Source organism: Mesitornis unicolor, unplaced genomic scaffold (genome assembly GCF_000695765.1).
Source record: "Mesitornis unicolor isolate BGI_N332 unplaced genomic scaffold, ASM69576v1 scaffold36399, whole genome shotgun sequence".
Classification (NCBI taxonomy): domain Eukaryota; kingdom Metazoa; phylum Chordata; class Aves; order Mesitornithiformes; family Mesitornithidae; genus Mesitornis; species Mesitornis unicolor.
In genome coordinates, this window is record NW_010207209.1 from 1,389 (window position 1) to 14,415 (window position 13,027).

General features: G+C 36.4%; 1 protein-coding gene across 1 annotated transcript in view; it reads right to left on the reverse strand.

Moving 5' to 3' along the window:
* Positions 1-1,909: 1,909 nt before the first annotated feature.
* PSMD14 (proteasome (prosome, macropain) 26S subunit, non-ATPase, 14) overlaps positions 1,910-13,027 on the reverse strand; it is a 42,372-nt gene continuing 31,254 nt past the window's right edge. Inside the window, exons 7-11 of the mRNA XM_010192051.1 lie at positions 11,402-11,509; positions 8,263-8,337; positions 5,849-5,974; positions 4,534-4,596; positions 1,910-2,331 (exon numbers count right to left, since the gene is read on the reverse strand). Coding sequence (XP_010190353.1) covers positions 2,233-2,331; positions 4,534-4,596; positions 5,849-5,974; positions 8,263-8,337; positions 11,402-11,509 — 471 coding nt within the window. The 3' untranslated portion in view covers positions 1,910-2,232. The remainder of the gene's footprint in view (positions 2,332-4,533; positions 4,597-5,848; positions 5,975-8,262; positions 8,338-11,401; positions 11,510-13,027) is intronic.

Sequence of the window (13,027 nt, forward strand, 5' to 3'; positions counted from 1 at the left end):
CTGCAAGATGCATATTTGTCAAAATTAATTTAGAGTATGTGAGACTCGCTGGTTTAGCTCCCTGCTTACACCGGCCTTTCACACATGTATACACTGCAGCGCAGCGATAGCGTCTCTCCTCTTCTGCAGTGCCATGTTACCCACGACCTGCCAAACTCCTTCTCCCTCGTGGTGCTACACGTGCGTGTGGGAGTCAATAGCGGCAGGGATGCTGAGCCCTGCTGGCAGAGCCCCAGGGTAGGTCCCCGATCAGCCCCTGCCCAATCTCACCCTGGGGTGCAGCGGGACAAACATAAACCAGCAAGGCCCAAATTCAGCCTTCCTCAACGATACGCAGGTTTTTAGTGGGAACTGCCAGAAAGCACTGCCATTATATGCAGGCAAATGTGGTTTGACATGTCTCCATTTTCCCAGTCTGATACTCTACTACCTACTGTGGGGGCAGAGGGAAGGCCATAAGGAGGGCAGCTGCAAAAATCTGCATGTTTCCCTCTGCAGTAAACGCATGGTAAATCTACTTCGAGAGAGAGTTATTCTAAAACAGTAAATAAAAAGGCCTAAATAAGAAACTCCGTATGAAAGAAAAACCTTGGAATGGTAATGAATAAGTAAATAGAATATTACTGGGCACAAAGTGGAAAATAGGACAATTTGATGGGCTATTTCTTTACTTAGCAAGTGAGGAGTCAAATAAATTTAAACGATTATCTCCAGCACAAAAAGATATATCTAGTTTTAAAATACTTGCCTGACACAATTAAAAAAACAAAACACCCCAAACCAAACCACCCAGAAAACAAAATATTGAGAGTGACACAGCAAGAGTACACTTCTGCCCTGACAAAAAAAGAAAAAAAATCAGCTGAGTACCATCCAATACGTAAAAAAAAGAAACCAACCGAAAAACCCCAGCCAGCCCCCTGCCCAAAACCTAAAGCCACTCCCCAAACCCAGCTATTTGGCTATGTCCACTCAGAACCAAGCAGCCAACCCACCTGCCTTCCTGTGAGTGTTGCCCTTTCTAGTCAGTGGCAGTGGTTCTAGATTTCATATTAAAATCATTGGTAAATCATCCAAATCTGGCCATTCATCTTTTAACAGATGTGTATTTTATTGTTCTGTAGGAAAACTCTGTCAGGCAACTGAAAGATTTTCACCAAAGCAAAGCAGCCTGCTATATATTTTCTTTTACTTTATCCTTGGAATTCAGCTGGCATTAAATAACAATATATTCTATTTCTCTGCTTTTATTTCTGTTTCCAGTTCTGGAAAGTGTCCTTACATAGCAAACTACTTAGAAGAGGCCTCTTACAACCCTTTATTAGGACAAAATGGTGGTAATATCTGTATGGTTGTAGTGAGATTTAGATTTCATATTTCATATTTAAATTTCATATTCCATTTGGAACTCTTTCCATATATTTATATATACGGACATCTCATGTATGTTCTCTCTCACAGGAGGGAGTGTTCCTATAACCTAGAACAGCCTCTGTCACTTTAATGTTTATTCTCAGAATAGTGCTATTTATGACACCGCTTGTGAGAGTGGCATGATTCTGCTATCAGCATAACTGAATTAATTTTCTTAAGGTCAATTGTCTTCTGAGGATATTAGGGTTTGAATAATATGGAACGGGAGCTGGCAGGGGAATTTTCAGCATTTTGTTTTTTGTATATCCTCAAAACAGAGTGCTATTACAATTTTTATTTCTATTTTTTTAAATCTCAATGAGAGTATCTGGTAATCAATGGGAGCCAAATTTCATTAGAGAATTTTTGCTGACCTAGCAATTAATATCTCGGTAGTCTTGCAGTGAGCAGAAATGCACCTTTACCAAAACTTCTCCTGCGCTGCTAATTCCCACCATTCTTTCTCAAAAAAACCACAACCTTCCAGAACTTAAGACAGGTTTGTAAATGTATTTTTATTATGTTGTAACAATCAAAATATATATGTACTACTGATTTTTCCCCAAATATTAAATGAAAACTTGATACACTTTTGCCCGCATCTGTGTTCTTGAATGCTTTGGAATCTGTAAAGACCCTGACAAAGAAACTGAAGCAACTGCACAACTAGAGACTGAAAGGTGTTACAGTGCTGCACTTACGTTGCAAATGGAGTCAGATGTCTCTGTTTAATCAAATATAGCCTCAACAGTCTCTGTTTTGTGAGTATTAGAAACAATAAACAAATATACACAGAAAGCATCTTCACCAGCAAAGCGGTTATTTAAATACAACTGTATCCAACATAGCAGCTAAACACTGGACAATGTTTGAGGTCATCAGCACATCCACATGCTCTTCTAAATGACGTTTGGGGTCCTGAAATACAAAGGATGCCATGAGAGAAATGACTGAAACACATCTCTGAAGGATTTCATTTACTTGAGGTCGATTTAAGATGACTGTGAGTAAAGGAACACAGGCCAGGAATGCTCCTAAATTTTCCATTCTAACAAGATCTAACAAATGACTGCATTCCCATGATTAAGACTTTATTAATCTATACTGTCACTCAGAGAAGTTGAAGATAGGTTCAGGAAGTAAATTTCTATCCAGCATCTGAAGAGTAACCATGACAGCCATGAGTTTTAAGGACAACACACGATATGTAGAATTCACTATGCACCTCGCTAAGCCCAATATTTTAACCTTGGTTCTGCTACATACCAATTTGTTTTCAGATCTTTGTACAAAGGTGTGTTCTAATCCTGTAAAAAACTCAAGTGTGAACAGTTTTTGAATAGTTGTGTTGACTGCAAGAAAAACAGCGTATTTATACCCATTTAAAAAACAAAAAAAAATGCACAATTCTATGTTCAAATGTTCTGAAAACCTGAATGTTAAGCCTGAGCAGTGTGCTGAAAATACACATCCCCACACACTATTACTCAATTGATGTGGGCATTTGTGGGCATCTGCATAGAACAATAGGATTATTCCTGGTTGAAAACCATACTCATAATCTCAATTCTGAAACTGAGGTGTAAGTAATTATATTCCAAACACTGCAAAATTATCAGGCACATTTAAAAAACATCTCTCAGCTTTCCTGTAGTATTATTATAGCATTATGTGTGTAAAGAAATTCAAATATGGAAGGCAATGTGTGGGAATTGTAACTTCTTTAAAAAAGAACTATAGTCAGAATCTAATGAACCCATCTAAGTTTACATAAAAGTGTACTGGAAAAGTCTGTGTAAGCTGTCCTTCAACAACTCATTTCCAAAGATCACAGAGTCCTCCATTACTCTCTCTGTTCCTAGCATATTATGCAACCTAGTAACATAATATCCCTCTTGTAAGCAGCTGCTTGTTTACAAAGCTCATCATATAAGTTGCATAAAAAACCCCACATGGACACATAGAAATTACTTCACATTTTTGTAATTTAAAGAGAACTGCACCATTTTATCAAGAAAAAAATTATTTTCTTTCGAAAGAGCTGTATCAAAATAATGTTTTTCATGTATGAATAATGATTTAAACAACCAGTGTAGCTCAAGTTCTGTTTGATACGGCATCATAACCCTTGAAACACAACCCTTCTTACATGTTTGGCTTTATGTATGTATTTTTATGTATGTGTAGGTGTGCATAAACTCCATTGTTCCGAATGCTACAGAAATACACGAGTGCCTGAACAATAGTGCAAATGTGTTATGACATAGCTGCTAGAAGCTGACACATAAGAGGAATCCAGAATCCTTTAAATTCTTCTACTGCTACTAGTAATACAATAACTATTGCTTCCTTAAGGACATACTGGATATTTTTAAAGCTAGTTCTTGTTTCCATTGTCCTTCTTGGATTTGAACTCAAGCTCTTACAAACTTGCGTCTCCCTCACCAAAGCACATTTCCTCAACTTTTATGTTGAAATGAAATGCAGGAAGAGTTTTCTGTCAAGTCTTCTATAAAGACATTATATTGCAAAGGAACAGAGTGAATTGAGCAGGTGTTTTCAGTTTCAGCTATGGTCCTAAACAGCGTTCCTTCAACAGCAACACAGAGCAACACAGCTCACTTGTATACGTGTGTATTGGAGCTAGGCACAGAGTGTGTGTTCAAGGACTGAGGACAGGGGTGAACTGGCTCTTCAGCCATGATAATGCATTAACAACACTCCCACCTGTTCTCAGTTATTACTATTTTTTTAAAAGTCTCCACAATTTTAGCCTCTCTGATACAGGCTTGGGTATCCTTATGCTGCTTCTTGGAAGGAACTTTAAAAAAATAAAGAAGAAACGAAAGAAAAAAATAAAGAGAAACTACCAAATCTCAACACTGCTTCTCAGCACATAACACAAGCACACGTAGAACATGACTTGCAGATATTCTGCCGATCACCTAAAGCCAAAAGCCTTGCTCACACAACAATCTGCAGCAAAAATAAATTCATTATTTGAAGTGTTGAGAATATCTTGCATGTAGAACAAAAATCACCTACACACATGTAAAAAACTTAATATTTAGGATGAACGAAGCATATCATTTCACCTTACTATAATTCATCACACCTCACCTGCTTGCCAACATTTTTTATTGCCAGCTGTTCAGGTGTCATCTTATCTTCTTCTTCAACAGCCTGTGAAAGAAACACAGAAAAGGTCAGTGTTTCAGATTTCATTTACTTTTTCCCCCAAGCCACAAGATTCTCAAAATACAATTCTCTTATTAAAAACAATAAAAAAACACAAACAGCAACACATTTCAGAAAGTCAAAGGGAAAGGTACTTCAGCTTTTCAGCAGACGTGGTTTTAATTACCAAGTGTTAGTGCAAAAGATCAAGGCAAATACTCATGAATGGTTTTATTGTCAGACACTCACGAATCTGTTTTTAAGCAAAAATTTTAAATGAGCAGTATCAATAGTTAAAGACAGTTGAAGATAGCTAAATTTGTAAAGCAGAACCAAAACCAACATTACCTATGTTGTTTCAGCTACTGGAGGTTTGATCTCAGTAAATTTTTATACAGTTTAAAGTCACTTATTTTAATAATTTTTATAACGTTCTGTTGCCTTCAATGATAGTGCCTTTATAAAGTAAACCCACCAACTTAACTAGTGAATGTAATACTGAATTTTGTTTTTAAGGACTTCTTAGAAAAGTTAAAAACCAGCACTTGTCAAGAATGACTGAAACACCGCTCGGAGTGCTTGTTGAGATCCAGTATTTAGAAAAAAATATTTCTAAGTGTAACTGCCAGTATTGAAACAGTACAAATAACTGTGATTCCTCTTTCTTACAACACCAATCATAATTTCTTTATCTAAAAAGAACACTGAATTGGGCTCCAGAATGTGTTCAGAATACTATCCAGCTACTGGAATGATACAGATAAATAACCTTTATTCTGCTATACTAGTCAAGGCTGAAAGAATTAATAATACAGTGAACTGCTTATTTTGATCTACAGGAATCTTGTATTCTCTTCACTAAGTAAAAATACAAAACTGATGTGACTACTCACATTTCTACGCAAAATGTGGAATTCAAAGTCATGTGGCAAAGCCTGAAGAGCTAACAGGCAACTTCACATAGAGGTGACACATAGCTGATTAATAAGAAAGAGTCTCCACAAGGCCACTGAAGCCACACTTGTGCCTAACTTCACCAAATCCCAAGAAAGTCTTTGCTGAAAACAGATTACACAAATCAAATAAACACCAAGGTCGAGAAGAGCTCCTGCAAGGACTGTTTTGTTCTTATAGTCTAGTCCAAGTCATTCTGAATAAAGCCAGTGATAATCAACTTAAGACTTCTGACATTACATAATAAACTTCTTCACTTCATAAACACAGGTGCAGTTTTACTATCACTATGGGATATGAATACCTTGTTATAATTCTTAGCTAATTCTAACATCTCCTTCACTACTGTTTCATTAAGTTTGCAATGTTCACTGTAGTCCTGAAGTGTCAAGCCTTCCATCCAACTCTTCTTATGCAAATTTAGCAACATCTGCAAAACAAAACCTTTTTAGAGTGTTTGTCGTAAAATACATTCATAATACTAGGAAGATCTGGTAGAAAAAAATAACAGCAAGAACATGATAAAAAATATCAATCTTACAATGTTTAAATACAATAAATGCAATAATCAAATATTCTGCAAGACCAGGCAAAAGATTTTGTGTACGTTTTTAAAGATCAAACTTCTTGAACCCTAAATCTGAAAATGAGGCATGGGAACCAGGGTCACATTTACTTTGACAGGAATATTTATGTTTTTCTTTTGTTATTCTGAATTTGTGTTGTAGGAGAGTCAACTGAAAAGTGAATATTTCAGTTGTCAAATACGGAATGGTTGAAGTTTCTGGCCTCTGGTGAACTTGAAAAGTATTTTAATGTTTGGATTAAACATATGAAGTAGTTATTTAGGTTTCACTGATTATCCTGAACTGTATGAAAGCAGCTACCACAGTTATGATGAACTTCAAAAGCAACCAAAGCATGACTTGTGCGAGTCTGTCCTCCCACAACGCAAACAGCCCAAAAACCAATATGATAAAGTGATGCAGAGTTCTGATGGCGATAAATGTGGGGACTATTAGAAATACCTGACACACTTTACTTGACACTGCGATGTCATTCTTGAAAGAATGAAAGAATAGCTACAAAGGCAATTTCATGATTTTCATTAATAAGAAAGTATATTTCACAGATCTTCTGCACACTTGAGGACTGTAGGGAGGACTCTGGCAGCAAACAGTTTCAGATCACCTTCACTTCACTAACGTTCACTACAGACATCTTTGAGAACCCATGAGCCCTGTAATTGCTATCAAGTGAATAAAAGTGCCTGTTTCATCCTAGGTACAGCTTCCAAAGAAACCTGGCTTTGGAAGACAGGAAACGAGTTGAAAGTTTGTGTCACAATTTGTATCAGCAAGATCTTAATTACTGACAGAAGGAGTCGCAGGCAAACTGCATATGGACAGTTTAGCTAGGCTATCTGGATTTCAAAATTATGGTTTGGTGTGATGGGCTCCTCATCTAATACATGAAGCATGTACTCCTCTTACTACAGATGGAGACAACAGATCACCACCACCACAGGAGGGGGGGGCTGACATATGTATGAACCTGCCTTACGAAAGATGTGTGGAGACAGTTGCTGCCTCACAGATTAAAAGTTTCCCTAACTCGGTCAAGATTATTCTCCTACTTGCAAAGGTAATAACTAAGATAAGGAATGCCATTAAATAAAATACACACTTGGACTTTCAGATAAGACTGGATTGTCCCCACCGTTGTATTTGAACGGAAACAATAACCTGTGCAAGATTCATGGACATTTCCCGAGAGAGGTGTTTTTGGTGAATCAGTTACTTTTCTCAGTAACAGCGAGGTCTTGAAAGTCTGATACCATTCTAAAAAGGGTTATGCCACAAATTCTTTTAAACCCCTTGATTTTCTTGTATATTCTTCCATTATTCAAACCGGGGTTGTCTTATTACTTCTAACCCTTTAAAAGTAAAAACTGAGAAAACTTCTGACTATTGCATCATAAACTCTGAAATAAATTTATAACCTGAACAAGGCCATGAACATACACAGGCGTAACTGAGGACAGAATCTGGCCTTTCAAGAGCTAACTGCTAACTGTAGATGATAAACCAGGTTTTTTTTGTTATTGTTGTTGTTTTCCTGGTTGAGACTGTGAAGCTAAATCTTCCTTGCCATTGAGGAAGTCCGATACAAAAGTAACTGACAACATTTGTTGTCAGTAACCAGACAATATTTTTCCTGTAAATGTGTGAAGTTAAGCAGGACATCACTACTTCCTGATATTCAGTGAAGTCTTGGGAACCTCAATTCATACCAACTGGAAGTATCTTCCTGTCAAAGTGATTTTTCGTGGTTATACAAGTCTGTTCAGGAAAAGATGGCCTTCTGGATTCAGCAATTCCAGCCTGTGTAAACCTAAGGCAGCTAGGGTGTCTTTCAGCTTCATCGCTGAAAACTTGAAATTTTGCACAAACCTGTCAAGTGCAGAGAACAGCACGAGAACTTCCCATAAAACATGCGACAAAAATGTCGTCAAACTATTTTTATGAATATTAGAATGTGATTTGGGAAGGTTTCATCATCATGACTACACATCAAAGTGCCTTCTGGAAGAGAAGCCATCTAGTCCAGGATAGTTAAAACTACTGAAAGTATCAGCAGTTGAAATCTGAATATTGCCACAAATATTATAGTTTGTATACTGTTCTTTGTCCTCTGAATAAAAGCTAAGACAATTACCTTCTGTTCTAGTTCATTCTTCCTGTAGTTGATGGTGATGGAATAGTAATGTCTGTTTAGCCCATGAATTAGTGCCTGTAAAATTCAGGGAAAAGTTTGCATAATAATGACACACTATTGAAATGAAAAAAATATGACGAGGAAAAAGTTCCTTTAAATACAGCCATCTTCAAACATCACTGAAATAAAAGGAAAAAACACAAAGAAACAAATACCCAGAGACTGTAAGTAGATATCAAGTAAGTATACCTGTTCCTATTGCTCTTCCAGTGTTCATTAACTGACAAGATATACTTTCTATTTCTAAACCACGGATTTTTTCACACAGTAACAACTATGATATGAAAAAGTGGTAACTGCCTGCAAACATTTGACCGATGCATATGCACAAACATATTTCTCTCAAATCCCTCCTCTCAATAAATTTGGTTATTACTTCCATTAAGATGTAAGGCTGTTTCTGTTAAAAAACAAAAGAACATAGCCTATCTATTTATTTACAACTGCAAACACTCCCAAGTTCATTCTTTAAGGTACAATACAAGAGAGCAGCTGAAGCAGTGATTAAACATGTCAGACATTGGTTAGACCATGTGTCCCAAATTAATCTCGGATATTAAAGCTAATTTTCTTTTTTAACTTTAAATGAGGAAAAAAACCCCAACAAACCCCTTCTCATTAGAATTACGTCCTTTGCAAATTTGCTCTTAAACTTGTCTGTCACAATATGATCAAATGGGATTAGGTTATGGGACACCTACATGCATGAATCTTCTATTTTGCTCAAGTGCATTACATTTTTTTTATACATTTATGACTTACGGGTGAGTTGGATCAATATTTGGGGGGCTGTGGTGGGCTAAGAAAATTTTACAATAAATCCTCACCACAACTGAAATTGTCTATTTTTCAAGTTAAATTTTACATGAAGTATACATTTAGCAATGATATCTGATAAATCATACATAACACATGCAGAATTAGTGGTAAATATGTTTTAATCATTCCACTTATGTTTAAATATACTTTTCAGAGCTATACAGGATGAATGTGTTTGCATCTTATGCAACTTAATATTTCAGCATTCCAAAATTATCCGTATGAAAGCTGAAAATGCTCTCATACATACATTTTAAACAGATTTCCTTTGCAAACATATACAAGGATGCAAAACTACTTGAATGGTTACGTTTATGAGAACCAGCAGCTACAGATAACCACTACATGTGCTGCTTACTGTAATTAAAATGGTAAAATACTGGTTTTATCATCAATAAAGTAATTGATGGCTGAAATTATTAGCAAAAAGTAGTTTCTACTGTCACTTTCTTATCCCATTCAAAGTGACTGCATACAAGGGTTTGGGGTTTGTTTGTGTTTAAACTCAGTAGTAGGTATGTAGGGAGTAATGAAATCAAGCCATGCACGTACTACTCTTATTTCTGAGGTTTCTAAGGAATGTCTTAAAATTCCTGCTTCTAGCCCACCAATATTAAGTTTGCTGCTGACCTCAACTGGGTCAGAATTTTATTCACGACCTTAGAATAAAAGCAAAACAACACCGCAAGAACCCATGCAGTTTTAAGAACAGAATATAATTTTACACTATGATTTTTAGCTTAACAGTGACATTTGCAACAGCTCACTGCCAACTTGCGAAAAAATGACACAAACAAAAAATACCCACTCTAACAACAGAAACCCAAACCTCCCATAGCCAAAATATGCCATGCTGCAGTGACAGTGATCTTCAAATAATGAAGCCAAACAATACCACAGGGGTTTACAAGGGAGGTCATTATGCACGGTCCAGAAAAGCCCAGTTAGAAAAGCCCTGAAACATGCAAGCACTGACTTGCCTATATCCAATCAGGAGTATTAGCTGCTTACTTCAAGCTCATTATAGTTTGTAGTTTTTACTGGTTCAAGAATCAGAAGTATAACACAACAACCTCCTGAAGCAGATACTCTTTACTTGTCTGACTTTTTTTGGATAGCATTTTTATAAATGATAAAGGGTTCCAATACATAAGTAATAAAAAGCAAATGATCTTTTGAAAGATATGAGTATGGTGATGTCGTAAATCCCAAAGCATGGCTCTCTTACAGCAGAGGTTTAGCCCTCATCTTAGCTCTACTATTACTAACTAGTGTACAGCCATCGAGGACGTTTATCTGTTAGATGTTACTTTTTCTCTTGAAGTAACAGATCAAAAGAGCAGGAATTAGGCTTCATGGTTGCAAGTACACATGCCTTTTAGAATGCATAGTAAGGGAAAAAAGTTTCCTAGGGAGAAAAAAAGGAAAAAAAATTGAGGCAGAAGAATGGCACAGATAAGAACATTAACCAACTCCAGAGGACACTTGTTTCAGGACAGAAGCTATTTCTCAGACTAAAGGTTTGCTTCATTAAAGACCAACACTTTTGTCTTACTAGTGAAACAGTCAACTTCAGCAGCCAAACTTTGAATATTTAAGTTTCATAAATGCTTGCAAAGAAATGTAAGACCGCATTCTCAAAAGCAACATTACAGTTGAAGTTGATCAAACATCCTATTTATCCTCCTGTTTATCCACTGAATCTCCTGCTCCATTATTTTTTCCAGCAAATGACTGCATTATATAAAAATCAGAGATTAATTATTTAAGACAAAATACAAGGTTACATCTAGATTACATATTAAGTAAGAATCCATACAAATATACAGCAGGAAGATGAGATTATTAATGAAAAGGGAACTTCATCTATAATTTGCTTCAGAATATTTTACCTTTAGGAAAGCAGACACATTAATAAGGATCAGTTTTCAAAGTGCAGTACTGAAAACAGTACCTATCTTGCATCACATGGTATGACATCAATTGTCACTTTTAAAAGTTTGCATTTCCATAAATCTGTACTTTAACCTTTGCACTATATACTTAAACATGGATTCACACTTAGGTAGCTAATTTAGGGCTCAATTTTAAAACCTTCACATATATAACTCCATTGATGAATCACATCAACTATAAATGCATGCAGAAAAATGTCATAAAGCGAACAATAAACAATTTGTAGCTCGCTGGTTTTAGGTACCTTGCCCCAGAACTGCTGAATACATCTCACAATTTACACGACTATCAACACTGGGTTTACCTGGATAGACGGCTTGTTTAAGTGACCCAGATTTGAAGTTGTTTGTCTTGGTTCATGTCCCAAGACCATCATATTAGCATTGATCAATCTGAAGGCATCAATAACAACCTGTAAAAACAAGATGTCAAGTCAATTCTTTTTAGAAAATGCAACTAATAGCACCAAGCAACAGTGGACAAGGCACAATCAAGTCTCATCTGTTTTTGGCCTTTATCCAGAAAATCATTTAATTATAATATTAATAAAAAAGAGCCTCCTGCTGGCTATGTTATCAGCACACACATTACCTTGTATTGTAAGGTGACACCAATTATTACCTTTTCCATAGAGCCGTAAGTTCTATATACATTATATCATCATATAACATTGAATTTTTATGTACGCTTACTCTAAGCTTCAAAGGTATGCATATGTTTGTCACCTAAATCTTATCCAATCAAAATGAATGACAGAGAGAGACTAAAACTGAAAGTGAGCACAAGCTAAGGGACCGAGTCTAAAGCCCAGTCCTGTCACATCAATTATACTACCACAATACTTGAAATGACAACAAAATTATAGCCAGCAAGGAACTTGCCCCATGTATTCCCTTCTAGTCAGATGCTTTTTACTTCTTGTGACTACGAAAGGGTCTATAAACTGTCTGATGGATTAAAAAGTCCTTGTCAGTGTCATGCTCAGGAGTAAAAAATAGAGCAAAAGAAAACCAAGGTCATTTATGATTTAAAGGTACACGGTAGGTAGTATTCAGTGCTATTTCAGCGCAAATAAAGTAAAACCATTGCTCATTTTTATTCTGTCCTGTGCGGAATTAGTCTATGGAAATCTTTGGAAATAGTGTTTCATGGCCCCACACAATAAAGCCCAATCCCCGATCCAACACCTGCGTGAGGTGAAACAGAACTGAGAACACAGCAGCAATACGCTCAAACCCACTCTTACTGGGTACTCGCCGTTACAGATTTGAAATCACAAGATAAGATTTCTCATCTAGGCCGCAGTCTTTTAACTGGACCAGTGCATGTCAACAGACATGGTACCAGGCACACTTTGCAGGCATGTCTGCAGTTGAAGCGTTATTCTAGTCCATTAAACTAAATAGTTAAAATCTCCTTTTAACAGCTTTCATACAATAATTTTCATTTTCTTCCTCCCATGCTATTGGCTGGACCCCAACAGATGCATTTATATGGCTGGTTTGATATTTTGAGGGATTAGACCTGAACCAAATCTCTTACGCTGAACAAACAAGAAATCAACCACCACCACAGAAAGTCTGGAGAAAACAACATCAATTCTCCCACCTTGTTCTAGCATTTTCCTCTCCATTCACACAAATATTAACAATTAAATACATAGTCAATTTATTAGGAGTACAATATAAATATTGAGGTAATTAATGTGAAATAAAATCAACTGGCAACTATTCATAACAAAACAAATACTTATCAAACTGTGAACTGAAAAAGCCTAGTAACGTATCACCTGTTATATTTACTTTCAAGACTCCACTATTTCAGTCATGTCGAGCAACTCAATAGCACTAAAGTCTACTGCCTGGACTCTCAGCTGACTGGCCAGGCCCTTCTGCATATATCAGGTCTTAAAACTGCATGTAGAAAGTGT